We start from the raw sequence: 19,833 nt of genomic DNA on the forward strand, positions 1-19,833 counted from the left end.
TTCAATGAACAGTAAGCATCAGCTTCCAGAAATTTTATTGAAGTTGCTGAGGAATTCTGGGAAGGACTGATAAAAGAAGAATTCGCATTCGCTTTCCTACTATTTGTAGATTTTGAGGACCGCTAAATATTTGAAATCCTTTGCAATTGACAAAAGAGTTCCTATTAATAAAGGAACATAGTCATTTTGAAGTTAAATTTTACTGTTTGTTGACTACTCTAAGCATACAAAGTTTTCCAAATGTTTGCCATCTTATATCGTTCAATAATAAAAGATTAGATCTCCTTTCGTTATAATGAAATTTCTATAAGCATTTGGGGGCTTAGAACAATTAAAAAGCACAAAATACAAAACAAAAAAATTAACTCTATACAATTTAATTTAAAATCAAAACTTAAGATTTATTTATTTGCTAAAATGGTAAACTAGCTAATTCCCAAAACTCCAGACAGTTTTCAAAATATGATCAAAAAGAAGAACCACATACATATAACATAGCTTGAGCAACTAAAACGTCATAAAACAATCTTTAAGGAATAAAAATGACTTGTGATACAGTTTTATCCTCCCAAAAAGCCATAGCCTTATGAATTGGGATGTGTACAAATTTCAAGATGCAATCTATTCCTTATGGTTTGGACCGCTACAGAAAAGCTTTACTTCTGTTCCTATTGATGAAAGAAACGTCCTTCTGGGTTTGGCTCCAAGTGGGGAAAAAGACACTGGAGACATGGAGGCTGCTTGGAAAGAGGGTTTATTGGTGGACAGGACCACATGGCTTGAGTCCTGAACAGAAAAGGTGATCACATGCTTCAATGGTGGGTGGAGAAGAAGAGAAGGGCTGAGGGAGGGGCTTGCTGGGCTTTTTATAACCTGTTTAGTCCCACATCTCTGTTTTCTTGTTCCTGTGTAAGAAATGTATTCTGATTGGTTGTCAGACTCCCATGGGGCTATGCAGGGGCAACTCTCTAGGCTGTGTTTTGAATCCAGGTTTGGTTGAGTTCTCAGATGCCATGTGGTCAGTTGGGTAAAGGGCCATTATCATGCTTTAATCCCATCCCCCCTGCAGCTGAAGTGGAGAAGTCTTTATTATGTAAAGTGGACTAGCTTGGCCTTCTTAATGGCCCATTGACCAAGTGGGGATGGGCAGGAAGCTACAGGCAGCTATTCTGTCTTTTAAAACATGTTTCTTTCTTTTCACATCCAAAGAAATATTCTGCCTTTTCAATATTTCCTAGGATATTTCATTTTTTTGGGAGAAGGCTGGGTGATAACATCCTACACTATAAAACACATAGCAAAAAATCTCTATACAATGTCCATTGTCTATGTGCAGAGCCTCTTGGCCATATTCAATGTCAGAGAACATCACAAAATTTGGTTTAATGTGTCAGAATATAAACAGATAGTGTAGCACATCCATATCTTTCTTGTTCATATTCAGGCTTACTGTGATATCTGATCCAGGTCTCTGAGTCAGAGGAAGGTATGTGATGTCTACGGTGAATAGATACGTTTTTCATTATAGCAAAAATCAGTACGTGGAGGCTTTGTAAGGAAAACCTGAGTATGAATAAATAGAAGCCTTTGACAATAGGCAGGCAAGAATATGTGATTAGAAGCATCATAAAAATAGTTATTAAGAGTAAACTGGTGTAACAGATAGCCGGATCTAGGTGTCACTAAAATGTTACCTTTTGGTTAGAAAGCATCTCCTGAACATCTCAAAAGGAAAATGTAGGAGAATAAAACTATAATCACAGACCAGGAACTTATCTGGCATTCATAATATATATTATCTTCCACAAACAAGTCATAAAATATACTTATCTAGTATTTTGCAGGAGTGTGGGATGAAGAGAAGTTCAATTTAGTGCAAAGGTACCTAATAATTTCAAGGACAAAAGGAGGGATTAGTGGGTTTCCATTTAAGACCATGTGAAGTTGCTAAGCTCCAATTGGTTGCTTAGAAACTAAACCACAGTTTATATTCTTGCAGGGTACCATTCTGGGTCTTCATCTCAAAGACCCGAGGCACAGAAGCATCCAGTACCCCAATGATTTTTCAACTATTCACAGGTGTCCAGCAAAAAGGTGCGTTGATTTTTTTAATTGGAGAAACAAAAGTTCCCATATAATCGCTTTATTAAAAAAAAATATGGAGGAGTGTATAGACTATTGAGTATACCTTTTCTCCAAATAAATGGCTGTTTGAAATTCTTGCACTGGCTGTTCGTTTTAAAAGCAAGTAAGAAAATTTAAGTGAGAAAGACTAAAAGTGATTTAGCATCATTCTGCTGCACGAAAGCTGCTTTCTGTATTTGCACAGAGTTGTATGTCATAAGTTTGTATGTAATAGACAAGAGTTCCAAGCGGAAATCTAAATAACTAGAGCACTTCTTCATTCAGAAATGTTTGATCTTGTCTGCTGTATTTTTGCCATTTGTGAAAAAGCTAAAACAAAATAATCTATATAATTGTGATAGAAAGAGTAGTTTCTATGACATTGTTTTCAGTAGGGACAAGAGTACGGCTAAATTTTCTTAAGTACCGTAGGTACCGTTGAGTTGTGTTCAACTCCTGATGAAGTAACAATGTTCCATTTTGACTTGTTCATCTCAAAATATGAACAAAACCAGTTTTATATTTTCAAATAAAAAAGCATGGAGAATGATGCATGCAAATATGTAAATTTCAAAACTCAAAAAAGCAGAGCAATGGGAGCAACTGAATTTATGAATGGAAAAATTTGAAACTATGAGAAGTTGCAATGTGCATATTTGTCCTTCCATTATTCTCAAGAGTGATGGAATAAAACATTAATAGCCTGCATATAGTCAGTTTCAGCACAGAATAGCACAGTTGGAAGGTCTCCTACCACACCCACCTGCTCAAGCAGGAAACCATTTCAGACAAATGGTTTCATTTAATTTTGGTATAGTACTCAACAGTACAGTAAATTTTAAAACTGAGGATGTTCTGTTTTAAATTCAGGGAACTGAAGCAGTTATGGTTATGTCTGCAGAATCTAACATGCTGATAACATGGTGTGAATAAAATTTTTAGGACTAAATACGGCACTCTTCTAGCTAGGACCAAACTGAATGTGGTATGAAATGCATATTTGTTTTTAATGTGCAGTTTTTTCTCAAAATGTGAATAATCTAAGCTGGGAATGCTAGCAATTACCGGAACTTCAGCAGAGAGCGAATTTAATGTCAAACCTGATCCTTAAGCAGCTGCATTTTGAATTTGGGGAGATGCTATCTCAGCAGCTGTATGAATTTAGTGGTGAGATAATGATGGCTTTGTGGTTGTTCTTTCAGCAACTGGAAAGGATTAGAATGTAGAATATGAGCTTGGACTTTCAGAAAGGGGTTTTAATTCTTCTGGAATATCTAGATGAAATTAGTTTTTCGGGAAAATGACACACGCTGAACAGATTTTTGACAGAATTTATGCACAAGGAAAGGATCATCATCATCTTTGTTGCTATCTGAATATTTTTCCAAAATTTGACAGATAAAAATAAGAACATGATCTGCTCCTTTAAGATAATATGAAATTTAGCCCAGAATAGAGTGAAAGAAACTGTAATAAAAGCAATAACAATGTATAGGTTGGCTTGCTACAGGTTGAAATCCCTATAAGTTCCTAGAAGGCAATTAAGATATTAGGAGAATTCCTTGTTTTAACCATGTTAAAATATTATTTATTGGAGATGTTATCCCTGATTTGGACAGATGGTATTAGGTACACTTCTATTTGGTGGCCTTGGTTCCATTTCTCCTTATCATTATTTACCCTTCTACTTGTTTTGAAACCTAGGATGAAAAGATAACAGAAAAATGATGATGTTAATATTCCTCTCATGTACTTTGGGGGTTTCTTTCTACAGCTTAATCAGGTTTGGTTGTCCTCTTCTGATGTTAATGCCTTTTTTTGAACAATTACAGAAGTAAAAAATCTGCTCAAGGAGACTAACCATCTAGTCCTTCCGCTACATTAGCACAGTTGTTTCTGGATAGCTCACAACCAAGGTATGAAGGCTACAACTTTTTTCCCCCTACCATTGCCTCTTCCTCTGTCTTCACTGGGATTCAGTTGCATATTATCTACTGGCTTAATGGTTCAATATGTCCATTTCCAGCAGCTATGGGAAAATTATATAACCAACTGTTCCCGAGTTATCCCATTGACAGAAATTATTGAGAAGGCCAACAGCTAAATGACTCTAAACTCCCCATCTTTGTTCTTGAGTAGAAGGGCTAGCTAGGTGGGTCAATTTTATGACATCAACTTTGAAACAAATATCATTGCTGCATTTGGAGCAATAGAGTCCATCAATTAACACATTCCACGAAGCAGCATTTTCTTTTACCAGATCTGAATTTATTGCCAATAAATGTCTAACTTTAGCAGAGAACAATATAGCCCACTCTGCCTTCTTCACATTACTATGTACAATTTTATAAGTCTCTAAGATGCCCACTTTTTTCTTTTAATGGGAAAGACTCGATTGCTTTTTTTTTTAAATAGGCATGAAATTTTAATCTCTTGCTTTTATTTGAAAGTTACTTCTGGTCATTTCTCTCACCATTACAATAATGCTTTCTGAAGATATTTGAAATTGAGAGAACCTCTTCTATTCTCTTGGCAATTGCCTGGTTCCACCTCGCTGTGGAAAACTTAAAACCCAAGTGGTTTGAGAAGAATGTTTCAATAGATACCTTGGTTTTAACCAAGCACAATAATGAACTCTTAAGTACTTTAAAAAAAGAACATTGAGGTTTTTTACCTTATGATATACTGGACTTTCCCATCTATTTATTCTGTATGTTTCTCTTGAAGCTTTTTTTTTCTCCCACCTAAATTGGGATGTCCCATCTTGTGACAGCTAGAAACTTATTATTATGAGTTCTCACCTCTCTCTGGTGGTTTTACAGTGCCTGGACCTTTATAGCTGCTGAGATAGCTTTTTCATAGTACAGAATCATTTGACCAGCAGAGAGGAGATGATTAACAACTCATGTGGCTTCTTTGGTCTTGGGTGGCATATCAGCCCAAGGGCTGGTGTTGATAATTAAAGCCTACATGGGTATATTTGCTGCCATGCCTTTGAGAATAAAAAAAACCAACAACGCTCAGCCAGTTATAGTGGTCACAATAATAACTTCCAGATGTTCCTGTTAAGTTCTTCAAATGTACAGGATGCAGAGAGAATGCAATCTATGTGCGCAAATCAGTAAATATGACTTATTTGTCTTGATGACCACCTCATCAATGTAAGAAACAATATTAGGTAGGAAGGAATTGTGTGTTTATTTCATTGTGGTTTTTTTTTTCCTTAGGAGGTTTACTGAGACTATTTAGTCAAATATGATGTTTATAACATTACCTACAAAGACTCTGTCATTATCCAAAGTCAATTCTAACTCCAATACCCGTAAAGTGAGCCCCCAAAAAAGAAGTGGGGGGGGGGGAGAACAGGTTAGAGCTGTTGGAACTCAAAGCTGAATTTAAACTAGCATGGAATTGTGTTCTTTGTATGCCTTATATTGCACAAGCAAGCACTTATGTAATTGCAAAGGCTTTGTGTTAAATATAGCAGCCTTTCATAACGCCTGTCTTTTTTGCAAAAACCAATATATTTTTAGACTTCTCATGGGTAGTCTACTATTAGCATCTTGCAATAGCCCTGAGCCAATTTTATATGAATGGGAGACCTGTGAAGAGGATAGCAGGTAGTTCTCCCCTGTTCAGTCAAGCTGTCCAGTTTTAAAACAACTGTCGTTCGATAGAGTAGTTTTTATTAACCTTCGGAAGCTGTGGGTGCTTCATCCTTGGAAGCTTTCAAGAAGAGACTGGACAGCCATCTGTCAGAAATGGTATAGGGTCTCCTGCTTGAGCAGGAAATTGGACTAGATGACCTACAAGATCCCTTCCGAACTCTGTTATCCTATCTCTACAATCTTGACAGCTTTAAGATGTGTGGACTTTAACTCCAAGAATTCCCCAATCAACCAGATATCTTAAAGCTGTCAATATTCAAAAATACTGCACGAGAAATATAGTTTGACTAAACAGAAAAATTCTTGTTTGAAACCAGAACAGTGGTGGGTTCTGGATCCCGTTGCAACTGGTATGCTGCAATGGGGCCGGGCATCCACCACACGCATGTGCACAGCACGTGCGCAGTGCACGCATGCATACTTACTGGCCGCAGGGCTCCAGCTGCTCAGCAGAGCGTAGCGCAGGCACCATACGCTCTGTGCGCAGAAGCCCCAATTGGCTCAAATATTACTAAGGAGGGCAGGTGGACGGGTGAGCCCTCCGGAACACCGTACCGGAACGGTACCTGGTGCTCCCAGCAGGCACCAGTACGCCCGTACCAGGGCGTACCGGTTATATCCCACCACTGAACCAGAACTACTAACACCCCCTTGATCTGAGTAATGAGAGTACAAAATTCTTCAGCAATTTTTTTGTGGCAAGAGGTCATATTTTTTATTTACGGTATTTATTTATTTATTTCATCAAGCATGTATTAGATAACAAATATAAGTATAAACATGATTATTAATACATAAAATGGATACAAATAAAAGGGAACATAAGGCAAGGACTTTGGTGCGCTTAGGCATGCCTCTTAAAGACTTCTTAGGAATGGGGAGAGATTGACAGTAGACAGTCTAAGGTTAAAGTTTAACCTTTAACCTTAATTAATTCTCAGCATCTTCAGTGAATCTTCTTTCTACTCTCCTTTAGATTCCCTTCTGATAGCTATTCTAACTACTGTCGGATCAAATATTATTAGTCAGCTTATTTTACAAACGAGCGGACTGGATGGGAACAGAAAAACATGGGTTTAGGATGGGGAGATCAATCATGGATCAGTGTTAGATTTTACAACATTATACATTATACAAAAAAAATACTTATCAGCCTTCAGAGGAGTCGTATACATATGACATTTGTTGACTTCAAAGCTGTTTGACTCTTTCTAGGGAACTATGGAACAAATTAGAGATCTTATCCATTCATAGGTGCATCTTGACATTCCTTATTAAAATGTTGCAAGATAATACCTTCATCTAAATTAAATTTGACAACTAAGATCAGTTTTCTGCTCTGGTGCCTTACTTCCAGAGTGTTGGACAAGGGTACATTTTAAATGATTTCCTATTTATTTTTTTTTGTATCCATTTTATGGTGGAAAAAGTCACAAAACTGAGGCATCTCCTGCAGGGGCTGGTGGGCAGACCTATTATTTCTATATGCAGATTATGAAATCAATTTGTCAGTTTAAGCTCTTGGACTGAGGAGAGCATTAATTAGGTCCATCTGCCTCCCATTGTTCAGATAATGACCTGGTTATTAACTATAAATTATGGGTTTCCCCCCCCCCCAAAGAAAACATAAAAACAAACAGCAAAATAACAGGAATGTTATTGAATAGGTTAAGACCTTTGATTATCTTGGAATTATTTTTCGTGCAACAGCCTTAAGTTCAGCTTTGAAAGAACTGGTAAAAAGCCACAGCTGCCATATTAAAGTATTTCCATACAACAGGAGGTGATTATATATACCAGCTGAACAAAAAGTGTTTGAAGTTTGAGTACCTCATTTCTTATGGGTGGTCCTTGCTTAATTACCATTAACTTAGTGACTGAAGTTACAGTGGCACTGAAAAAGGAACATACAACTGGTCTTCCCACTTATGCCCATCACAGTTTGCCATGAAGGTTGACATTTGCAACCTCCCCAACCAGCATTTGGCAAGGAAAGTAAATAGGAAGCTGGCAGGACATCAGAAGTTGTGATCAGATGATGTCTTACTTAATGTCTGCAACCAGGACTGCTGGAACTGCCATTGCTAAGCAGGGAGATCATGTGGGAATTCATTTAATGGCCGCTTCACTCAGCAACTGAGTTCCCAGTCCTATTTAGATCTGTTAAGCAAGAATTACCAGCATGTGCCTATAAGGACATGGATCTGTTAGAAGCTGTTCAATCAGGATTTCTATGGGACATTTTGGGACTCTCTATGCATCCCAAACACAATTCTTTGCATTGAGATGGGAGGACAGGTAGCAGTTAGCCATTGGTTTGGATTATTTTCAAATCAAATGGTTTGACTACTCTGACTCTAAGATAAATAGCAGCCTTCCTAGTGAAAATTATTTCATTTCAAGTTCACCTTGTTCACTTTCACTTACTTGTACCAATCCCAATGGCTAGATCAGGGGTGTCCAACCTTGGGAACTTTAAGACTTGTGGACTTCAACTCCCAGAATTCCCCAGCCAGCATGGCTCCCAGGTTCTCAAGTTTGCCCCCCCCCCTCCCGGGCTAGATAATTCTTTCAACAATGTGTTGAGTGATTGACTTTTAAAATGCCTTACTTTATCCTAGAGAGACCAAAATAACAACAAGTCCTTATTATATATTGCTGCAGTGTCTTTTTATAGACCTATTCATGCTATATGAGTATTTTCCCAATTTCAACATGATATTTAGAGAGCACTGAGGATGACTAAGTCTCCTACTAACTAATCAGTAGGTGGAGATTTCAGGAAGTAAAGCCAAACTGAGTATCCTGACTATGATGGATTATAAATAATTTCAAGGGAGGCATTGTTATATAAGCCTAATATAATTTTATATATGCTTTGGTATATTATTTTAGCTGTATTTGAATCCCCATGGACTTATTTTATTAATAATTTTAAAGTTTTTCTCTGATGATAATAAAACAAAATAAACTTTATTTAAACATTTTATTAAATAAGGAACCATCTATTTTCCCCAAATGTCTCAAATGTGCTATTTGAGGCTTTTCTGAGGGGACAATTTCAGCCTTCTGAGGGGAACAAAATGGCAACTGCCACTTCTGCCATTGTTTTCCCAACCTGATATCCCACCACACCCAAGTTTGGTTCTAGGATACCTATGTCAACTATGGAATTATGGGAAATGCACGCCCAACATAGGAGAGTAGTAATTTGGGGGAGGATGTGTTAGATATTACAAACTGTGCCTGGTAAATGGGAACAGGTTATTTCTACTGGTAATAGAAAAAACATGGTATAGTGGTTAAGCTGTCGATCGGGCTCAGGGAGATCCATGCTAAAGGCCATCTTCATCCATGAAAATTCATTGATGTCTTTGGAACAGTGAAGATACCTCTCTCCCTCCCTCTCTCCCTTCCTCCCATGTAAATCATTCTGTGTGTGTGTAAATAAATAAAATAATACAAATCCCAGCTGAAAGATATTAGATCAGGAAAAGATATTCTGGTATGCAACTCTAATAAAGTATTGTGCCAATGTTTATATTTTAGGGATGAGTAAGTTTATTGAAATTAAAGAGAAATTTTCAGAGTAGAAGTCCAGTAGACGGCAGTTATTTCTGAGATGAAACAATGATAAAATGGAACTTCAGTCTTGTACACAGTTGCATCTCCACCAATTCTCAAAGGTTCATTCTATGAAAGACTCTTGGGGCTCAAATAATATTGCTGACTGAATTTAGTAAACATTCTGCTTCTGGAGGAAAATTATGTAGAGTGAAATAAATACTGTCAACATTTGTATTATGAAACGAATTTCTTGGTATTAATGCTAAAATGTACTTTGATTTCTTCATAGGTAACAATACCAAATATGAAGACTCTGCTTCTCCTTATCAGTATTCTTGGACTAGTTGTTGCTTCTCCTGTAAGTGAACTGAACTATAACAAAAATTAACTAAAAGGGTCTACTAGATGTAGTAGGCAGTTTAAATAAGCCTGATGATCAAGTAGTTAGATCCAGAGCAAACCTGCAAAATGGCTTGTTTAGGGAAAAAAACCACTGAAAAATAGAAAAGAAGTTTCTGGGGAATGGGTGAAAACCATGTCAATTCATAAAAACTCTGCAAGATCAAAGGCAATTAGTTCTAGACGCAAACAAATTTGAAATCCTGATTCACACATTCTGAGTCACCCAAAATTCACATGTCTTGCAATAAGAATGTTTGCTTATGTTCTTTGTAGTTATGGACATGCTGACTAGGACTTCTGGGAATGGTAATGACTACATATCTAAAATTTGGGAAATTGCTATATTGACAACAGATGGCTTTGTGGCACATAATAACTGATTAGGTCTCATCCTATGTTTTGCAGACATTTTTTGGGGAAAAAAACATGAGTATTAATACAAGAGTGGAAATTCAGTTTTTCTTCTTATTTCATTGGCTGTTTGTTTCATGCTAGTGACTGAACAGCATCATTCAGCAGATGTTAAGTAATCTGTCAGTAATGGAGATGGTTTATGCCACTCCAGTGTTGACTGGTTAATGATGTTTTCTGTCCCCTCCCCTAAAGGACAACTTGTGGCCCTGGGGCATAAGAAGTCCCTCAGACTTTGTGGTGGGGCAGTCTCTGACAGTTTCACAGATTACCCTGTACTGAAAATCAGTAGCACAGTATTGGAAAGAATAAAGAAATGAGAAGTAAATTAGCATTAATAAATCTATCTACCTTACAGAACAATAGCCCTTAGACTTATATACCACTTCACAGTGCTTTACAGCCCACTCTAAGTGGTTTACAGACTCATTTTACTGACCTCAGAAGGATGGAAGGCTGAGTCAACCTTGAGTCCCGTCAGGATCGAACTCATAGCTGTGGGGAGTTTCCCTGCACCGTCAATGGACTTACACAGTTTTCATATTCATTTCATATTGATTTTTAAAAATATTTTATTTCCTTCTAACAATCTTGTTATTTTTTTTATTTATCTAAATTACTAGAATTTTTAAATTTCATTTATGTTATTGTATTTAGTTGTAGTCTTGTGTTTTCTGATTTTATAAAGTTTTATCTACTTAGATAGCAAATTTTGGTATACACTATGTGCTGGTTTATGACTATAATAAAACTTACTTATTTCAGAAAATGTATAGCGCCACCCGTCACTCTCAATAATTCAGGGCAGCTTACAAAGATAGAAACTTACACAGCCAATGTAAAAACAAAACAAAAAAAATCAATAACCCCCATCCTCCTGGGGACAACAATCAATCAAATAAGCCAGTTGATAGGCTCAATCCCACTCTGGGGTCCCCAGACCCATTGGCAAACCAGGTTTTCAGGGCCTTGCGAAAGATGCTTTATATTTATTCCCATAATGCTATTTCCTTTCACTATGCAAAGTGTAAAAAAGAAGTCTAACAAATAATAAGATAAAGAAATTATAATATGAGATAAGAAAAGGAAATGTAACTAAATCTAGTTTACACCAAAAACATTCTGTATACGTAGCTCTCCGTAATTTGACTTGCAACCATTGCAAATCAACTAGCTTTCTATTCTATCTAGTGTGTCAGACATGGCTTTGTATTCTTGCAATTTCTCTCTTTCCGAGGATCTCATCGACTCCATCTAACTTCGACCTCCTCAATCTTCTCTTTCTTTTCTCTCCATTTGTTCTTCCTTCTCAAGTTTGTTTTTATTTTGATCCTTAATATAGGATGTCAACAATTCTTTAGTATGGATATAAAGAGAATCACCAGCACAAAACAAATTTGTTCAGATAGTGGTTCTCTTTGTACTAAAGAGAACTAAAGAATTATTGACATATACCCTATGATATAACCAAGGGTGGGATTCAGCAGGTTCAAACTGGTTTGGACGAACTGGTAGCTCCGACAATCAGCTGAGAGCAAACCGGTTCGCTCAGACGATCAGGTGGGCCTGTCCGCCCGCTTTTGCACTTTACTTACCTATATCCTCTCAGCTGTTTAGCGCAGCAGAGTGGATTGCTGTGTCTCAGCTGTGTTACTCCCCAAGCAGTAATGTTAAAAGTAAGTTTTGTTAAAAAATGTCCATGCGCGCGAAACACGCAATCACTGAACCAGATGTTAAACCGGCAGGATCCCACCAGTGGTGGGTTCCAACCGGTTCAGACTGGGTTGGCTGAACTGATAGTGGTTTGGCGGCCTCGGTTGCTGGAACTGACAGCGACCCAGGCCTGCCCCCCCCGAACCAGTTCTCTGGGTGGCGCAATAGGTGCCGCCATCTTGTTTTTTGCTTCTGTGCATGCAGAGAGCAATTTTTATTGCACTGCACATGCATGTGCAGCACACACAAAGCGGGGTATGCCCACAAGCAAACCAGCAGTAGCGACTGCAGGAGCCCACCCCTGGATCCCACCCCTGGATATAGCCCAGATTAAATAAAGGGGTTTTTTGCTCCAAAATCCACACTTTTGTGTAACATGTCTCTAAATATGTTCACATGCTAATATTTCATGCTTCTTCATGACAGGTCCAGAGGAGTGATGTACTTAGAAGAGGCTCCAGAGACAATCTTAATTCTACTAATGTAGATCAAAAAATATTAGTTAATCCTGCCCATAAAAATGAGCAGAAGCAAAACAGAGATGGTGAGAGGCAGCGGCTTCAGGATGGCATAGGAGGACTTGCACCAACCACAAGGAACAGCCAGTATAATACACAGGAAAATCTGGGTCAATACCTTAAAAGTTCTGAGGTGGATCTTCTCAAAAAGACCAGCCATGTGGAAGAAAATTACATGGAGGATAAGAGAGAGAACAATGCAGTTCTAGGTCCAGCATCCACAAATGGAAGCCCCAACGTTTACGAGACAGATTCCTTTGCTGAACAACGATATAGCGAGGACTCCCATACCAGGAATGGTCTTAAGTCAAGAAAAGATGTTGATGTGTTCCCTAATGATCATTACAGTTTTGACAGCTTCAATTTATATGATGAGGGCATGCAAGGGGATGATCCTGGATACGCTGATGACTCTGATTCCGATGAGAGCAATTCCAACCAGCAACCTGAGGCACCAAGTAGTTCAAGCGATTCAAATGATGAGGAATCAGAACAATCAAGCCATTCAGCAAATCCTGGAAGCCCAGGTGGTTCCAATGGGGCCCAAGAGTCCAGTGACTCTAGTGATTCCAGTAGCTCAAGTGACTCCACTGATTCTAGTGACTCTAGTGATTCAAGCAGCTCCAGTGACTCCAGTGATTCAAACAGTTCTAGTGACTCCAGTGATTCAAGCAGCTCCAGTGACTCCAGTGATTCAAACAGTTCTAGTAGTTCCAGTGATTCGAGCAGCTCCAGTGATTCCAGTGATTCAAGCAGCTCCAGCGATTCAAGCAGCTCCAGTGACTCCAGTGATTCCAAAAGTTCTAGTGATTCTAGTGACTCAAGCAGCTCCAGTGATTCAAGCAGCCCCAGTGATTCAAGCAGCTCCAGCGATTCCAGTGACTCCAAAAGTTCTAGTGATTCCAGTGACTCAAGTAGCTCCAGTGATTCCAGTGATTCAAGCAGCTCCAGTGATTCAAGCAGCTCCAGTGACTCCAGTGATTCCAAAAGTTCTAGTGATTCCAGTGACTCAAGCAGCTCCAGTGATTCCAGTGATTCCAGCAGCTCCAGTGATTCAAGCAGCTCCAGTGACTCCAGTGATTCCAAAAGTTCTAGTGATTCCAGTGACTCAAGCAGCTCCAGTGATTCCAGTGATTCCAGCAGCTCCAGTGATTCAAGCAGCTCCAGTGATTCCAGTGACTCCAAAAGTTCTAGTGATTCCAGTGACTCAAGCAGCTCCAGTGCCTCTAGTGAGTCAAGCAGCTCCAGTGCCTCTAGTGATTCTGGAGATTCTAGCAGTGATTCTAGTGACTCTTCTAGCAGCTCCAGTGATTCCAGCGATTCCAACAGCTCCAGTGATTCAAATGATTCCAGTGACTCTAGTGATTCTGGCGATTCTTCTGAGTCCAGTAGCTCTAGTGATTCCAACAGCTCCAGTGCTTCTGATGCCTCAAATGATTCTAATGGCAATAGCAGCTCCAGTGATTCTGGCAATTCTAGTAATTCCAGCGGTTCAAAATAAACTATTTGAGAGGCGAAAAAGTAGGAAAAAGCTGCACGTATGAATATAATAAGTCAAAATGGTAGCATTATTGGCAAAAGTGTGAATAGTACATTTCACTCTTATTTTGATAACTGCTTCACTGTATTAGGCAGGGAAGTTCAATGAAGTAACCAATTCTTAAACCTTTTTATGCAACACTTGGTGTCTATTTTGGCTGCTGTACTGACCTCACTATTGCAAAAAAGATAACTGCCCATGAAAAGAAATATTCACAATTACAATAAAATACAGAGTTCTTAAAAAAAAAACCTACTACAAGCCCTAAGCAATTTTCAGATTTCTCCAGTAATAAAAAATGCAACTGGTTTTAAACTGTTTTGTGAGCAACAGGTGCATTTTGAATTAATAACAGTATCCTTTTCCCAGACATCCATTTGGAAACTAGAGTTCTACATGTGCACATATGTGAATGCAGCTCCTCATGATTCTTTCAAGAGTGTCACAACATTTAAGGTCCTCTAAAACCAATTGCTTGTTCACCTTTTGCACTCACTGTCAAAATGTGCATTCATTTTTTATGAACTTACCATAATGTCTGACTTAACGTAATATGTGAGTCCAGCCTTTGGGATGTATGGCTTCAACAACTGTACAAACACAAATGTAGCACATGTAGATCTAACAATTATAAATCTAGGGTGTGCCGCCCTAAATACAGAAAGAAAATTGCACAAGTAGATCATGCATTACCAGATCTATACCAGACACTGAATTAAGTATTGAAAAAAATATATGTTACAGACAGAAAGTGATCTACAGGTAAAACTGAAAATGTTGAGGCCAACTCTACTCATCTGATGTTCTCTAGATATCTCTAAACAACAATTGCTAAAATTCTCAGCTCTCCGGCTAGGAATTCTGATAAATGCAGTCCTAACTCGTGCAGAGGGTACTTGGTTGAGGAAGGCTAGAGTAAATAAACATTTCCTTTCTTGTGTTCTCTGTGATTTTTCCCTCTTTTATTTGACATTTGTTTTCTTTTCTAATTTGGGGGATTGTGGCTTCTTATTATAGAACTAGGGTGTGGAATCTCGACAGCACCACAAAGCTAGTGTGTCAAGGTTCTTTAAAGCTCAGGCTGTGCTGTAAATGTGCTGGCAGAACAGGGTCCAACATCTCTTCCAACTTGCTTAATACATATTATAGCAATATTATTAATAATAAAGAAATATCCTATCAAATCTTGGACATATTATAGACCAGGGAGTCAAAGTCATTGAGGGCCACTTCAGGTTGTGTTTGACCTCGTGGGGAGGGGGCGTGGCCAGGGTGGGCATGGCCAGCTTGATGTCACTCATCGAGGCTCTGTTTTCGGCCGCAATGGCCTCCTGCAGCCCTCTGCCAGTGAAAACAGAGCCCAAGCCTCCCAGTGCACGGCCTCCCCAACCTCGATTTTCATTGGCAGAGTGTTGCAGGAGGCCGTTGTGACCAAAAAGTAGAGTCTGGGAGGGCCGCAGGTGGCCCTCCTGAGCACCGTTTTCACTGGCAAAGGCATCGCAGGGCAGTCCTTTGCTATTTACAGGGTGGCCCCGCAGGCCAGATCTAGGCCTTGAGTTTGACAGCCCTGTTATAAACTATCAGTAGTAACCAGTTCACTTAAGTGCCTGCTAATCATTTTCATTACAAGTAGTCCTTGAATTACAATCATTCATTTAATGACTGCTTAAAGTTACAACAGTATTGAAAAAAGTGACTTACATCTGCTCCTCACACTTATGACCACCACAGCATCCCTGTGGCCATGTGATCAAAATTTGGAGATTTGACAGTTGGCATGTATGGCATTGGATGGTTACAGCATGCCAGAGTCGCGTGATTGCCATGTGCAATCTTTTCAGCCCGTTTCCAACCAGCAAAAGACAACAAAGGAATCCAGATTTGCTTAATGACTGTGTAATAATTCACTTAATGATGACGGTGATTTGCTTAACCAGTGTGGCATAAAAGGATGCAAAATTGGGGGAGGCTCACTTAATGACTGCCTCACTTAACAACATAAATGCTAGTCCTAATTCTCATTGTAAGTTGAAAGCTACTTATACAGTGAAATCCTAGCTAAGATAAAACACATGCTGATCTATGCTGAAACACTAATCAAAAGCTACATACGGAAAGTATACTTAAGTAACAAAATGATCCAGGAAACAGATAAGTTGACCAATATGTCACAGAATGGAGACAAAATTCCTTTAAAAAGGAACTAAAGGAGGTCATGATGAAGGGTTTCCAAATTACAAACGTCTGCAACATCATGAAGAAAAGATTTTTCTATCTCTGTTCCCAGTACAGAACATCCATTGGAAATGCTTAGTGGAAAAGAAATAACTTTATTACCTGGTGCGCAATTCTTTTACTCTAGAAACCTTTAAATGGGGATCAGAAGTCCATCATTCATTATTAAACATTGTAAAAAAAATCTTTAACCTAATAGTTAAATAAATACATCAACTACCAATCATCCATAATATACTTTATCACCTAATACCATCAATATTGCAAACTTGGAGATATTACAGTGTTGATTTGCTAGAAATTTTAAGCTGATTCTCATTGAAGGATTCTAAATTGGATTTTGCAGAGGGAACTGCAATCACACACATCTGGAGGGCACTAAATTAGAGACGGCTTATCTTGTACAGAGGAATGAACTTTGAACACTAACTCCTTAACTTTCCTGTCCTGTCCTAAAATTCACACTAAAATTCTTACCTTCAAGCTAACCAGAATTTGTACATTTTCAGCCTGGAATACAGCTACATGCAGAATACATGAACATATCCTGCGGGAGCTAAAAATGGTCTGTTTTCTGGGAATGCCACCAGTGGCACAATGGTTTGGCAACTTTTGAGAGTCCAAAGATATTTTTGCACCATCTGATCTAAACTATTATTGGAAACATCCAAGCTGGATTTTTGTCTGAGTTTTTCTCTTAACTATTAGCTTTGCTGTACATTTCACCCCATAATCCATCCCTTCCCAGTCCCAAGGTTTTTGTTAGGATAAAGCAAGCAATTAAAACAAAACTGGCTGGGAAGCATATCAAGATAATGAGCCTAAAAGTAGATGCACTAGGGCTGCAGATCCTCACCAATGCAATGTTGGTTATAATATTTGGGAGATATAGTCCAGTAAGATCTGGAGGTCCCCAGGTTTTTCATTTTTGTGTTATAAGAGTACATTTATTATTTAAACTCAGCAAAATCAATGAGATATTTCATTTCAGTAACTGTGGTCACGACTAGTTTGTTTCATTATAGACTGTAATATGCTTGAACTAAATTTTTTCATTATCAAATGTAGTAAGTTAAATAAGTCACTGTAGTCTTCCTGCAAAATAGATAGTTACTTCCACATTTTTATTAATGTTATCTTTACTGGTGAATCTTTTATGTAACTGTGATTTTTACCATAGGGTTGTTACAAGAAAGTTTCACTGGATGTAAGTAAAACTCAGTGCAATAAACTTGCTTATTCGCCAATATTTTCGAAGTATCTGAATTCAGCAGCTAAGATCCCAAAGGCAACAAAATACTAGCTCATGATGCTTACAGAATACTGCCACTTGTACATTTATAAATGCTGCAAAACATTGGATAAGGTAGTAAAACGGATTTCATTTGAGCTCCTATTGCCACTGCTAAATTAAAGTGCTAAAGGGCCATCTTTTATTTTGCAGAAAACTATACACCTATCAAATTGGCCGTCCCTGATGCTCACCTTGTCTCTATCACCTTAGGCCTTGCTAGTCACCTCATTTTCCTCCAAGGTAATGAGTGACAAAACCTAACCAATTTAAAATGTTTTAAAGCTGCCCCTGTGTGGTGTCAGAATCTGGGGGAACTCTACTTAAACACAGCAACAGATCAAACTGTTTCACCCTTGTTGAATGGGGAGGATATGAAGACAACGGAATAACAGAGTTAGAAGGGGCCTTGGAGATCTTCTAGTCCAACCCCTTACTCAAGCAGGAAATCATATACCGTTTCAGACAAATGGTTGTCCAATCTTTTCTTAAAAACCTCCAGTGTTGGAGCACTCACAACTTCTCGAAGCAAGTAATTCTACTGATTAATTGTTGTACTTGTCAGGAAATTTCTTCTTAGTTCTATATTGCTTCCCTCCTTGATTAGTTTCTATCCATTGCTTTTTGTTGTGCCTTGAGGAGTTCTGGAGAATAGGTTGACTTCCCCTTCTTTGTGGTAACCACTTAGATATTGGAACACTACTATCATGTCACCGCTAGTCTTTCTTTTCATTAAACTAGACGTAACTCAATCCCTGCAACAATTCTTCGTATGTTTTAGCCTCCAGTACCCTAATCATCTTTGTTGCTCTTCTCTGCACTCTTTATAAAGACACTCAACATCAGGGGTTGCCACAAAGAAGAGGGAGTCAAACTATTTTCCAAGGCACCAGAGGGTAGAACAAGAAGCAATGGGTGGAAACTAATCAAGGAGAGAAGCAACTTACAACTGAGGAGAAATTTCCTGGCAGTTAGAACAATTAATCAGTGGAACAGCTTGCCTCCAGAAGTTGTGAATGCCCCAACTCTGGAAGTCTTTAAGAAAATGTTGGATAGCCATTTGTCTGAAACGGTATAGGGTTTCCTGCCTAGGCAGGGGGTTGGACTATAAGACCTCCAAGGTCCCTTCCAACTCTGCTATTGTATTGTATTATTGCATTTTTTACATTGTGGCGCCCAAAACTGGATGGAATATTTCAAGTGTGGTCTTATAAGGTACAAAGAAAGAGATTGCCAGGTTGTGTTTGTTCTGTGACTAGGTACAAGTGGACAAAGGTCTTAAAATAGCAGAGTTACAATCATCTGGGCATTTGTCAAAGCGATAAACTTTGTTCAATGTTCTACACAACAAAGAACAACATACCATGTTTCCCCGAAAATAAGACAGGGTCTTATTTTCCTTTGACCCCCCCAAATAAGCGCTTGGCCTTATTTTCAGGGAGGTCTTATTATTTTTGATATGCAGGAGGCCCCTTAACCTCAGCCCGCGGATCAGCTGATCCAGAGAGGGATGGAAGTTCTGTCTGGCACACTCTTGACAGCCCTAGTGTCGCTGGGCCTGCTGTTCTTTTTAGCGGCTGCCACTAAGAGAAGGGGCACGGTAGCTAGTGTTTGCGGGAGCTGCCTCTGCGAGGCCCTTCCACGTGGATGGCAGGTTCCACGTGGATGGCAGGGAGCTGCGAGGCCGTTCCATGTGGGACACATGGAGCATGTTCCCCTCCTCCCTGCCCAGGAGATGGTTGGGACCGGCTGCGCATGCATTTAAATATTTTAGGGGAGGGCTTATTTTCAGGGGAGGGCTTATTTTAACACATGCGCTCAAAAGCTTGATTGGGCTTATTAGGTCTTATTTTGGGGGAGACAAGGTAAATTTGAACTTGAATCTTCATTTAAAGTGTGCTGAGCTGGCATCATATGACAATGTCAACAATTGGTGGGTATTTTTGCCCTGGAGCTTCATTTGAAATCCAAACTGAGCTTCAGGCCTGCTTTGTAATTAAACTTTGCCACAAGAACACAAGGAGCTTTGAAGTTAATGCCTTGGCAAATCCAAGTGGTTTAGCTTTATATCACTGTTAACACTAGCATGGCAAAGACAGCTTGGCAGAGGATTCTGAAAAGGAATCAGGCCTTGGTTTTGTGCGCATTGTAATAAGCAACCCTTACCCAGCTTATAAAATTCATCTAATAAGTTTTGAAACTATGGGAAAACCCCACTGCAAATTATCTTGAGGAAACAACCACACTTTAACCTAAACTAAGAGATTAATATCTTGGCAGGAAAGATCAGAAATGATGCCTTCCTTGCAAATAATTGGCAACCAAAAATGAACAAGGAAGCAAATACTGTAGTGACAGGATGCA

The 19,833-nt window shown here is 38.8% G+C and overlaps 1 protein-coding gene across 1 annotated transcript in view; it reads left to right on the forward strand.

Annotated features, from left to right (window-relative positions):
* DSPP (dentin sialophosphoprotein) overlaps nucleotides 1-13,904 on the forward strand; it is a 47,183-nt gene extending 33,279 nt beyond the window's left edge. Inside the window, exon 2 of the mRNA XM_032224326.1 lies at nucleotides 12,952-13,904. Within this exon, the coding sequence (XP_032080217.1) occupies nucleotides 12,952-13,904 (953 nt within the window). The remainder of the gene's footprint in view (nucleotides 1-12,951) is intronic.
* The last annotated feature ends 5,929 nt before the right edge of the window (nucleotides 13,905-19,833 follow it).

Source organism: Thamnophis elegans, chromosome 9 (assembly GCF_009769535.1).
Source record: "Thamnophis elegans isolate rThaEle1 chromosome 9, rThaEle1.pri, whole genome shotgun sequence".
NCBI classification, from domain to species: Eukaryota; Metazoa; Chordata; class Lepidosauria; order Squamata; family Colubridae; genus Thamnophis; species Thamnophis elegans.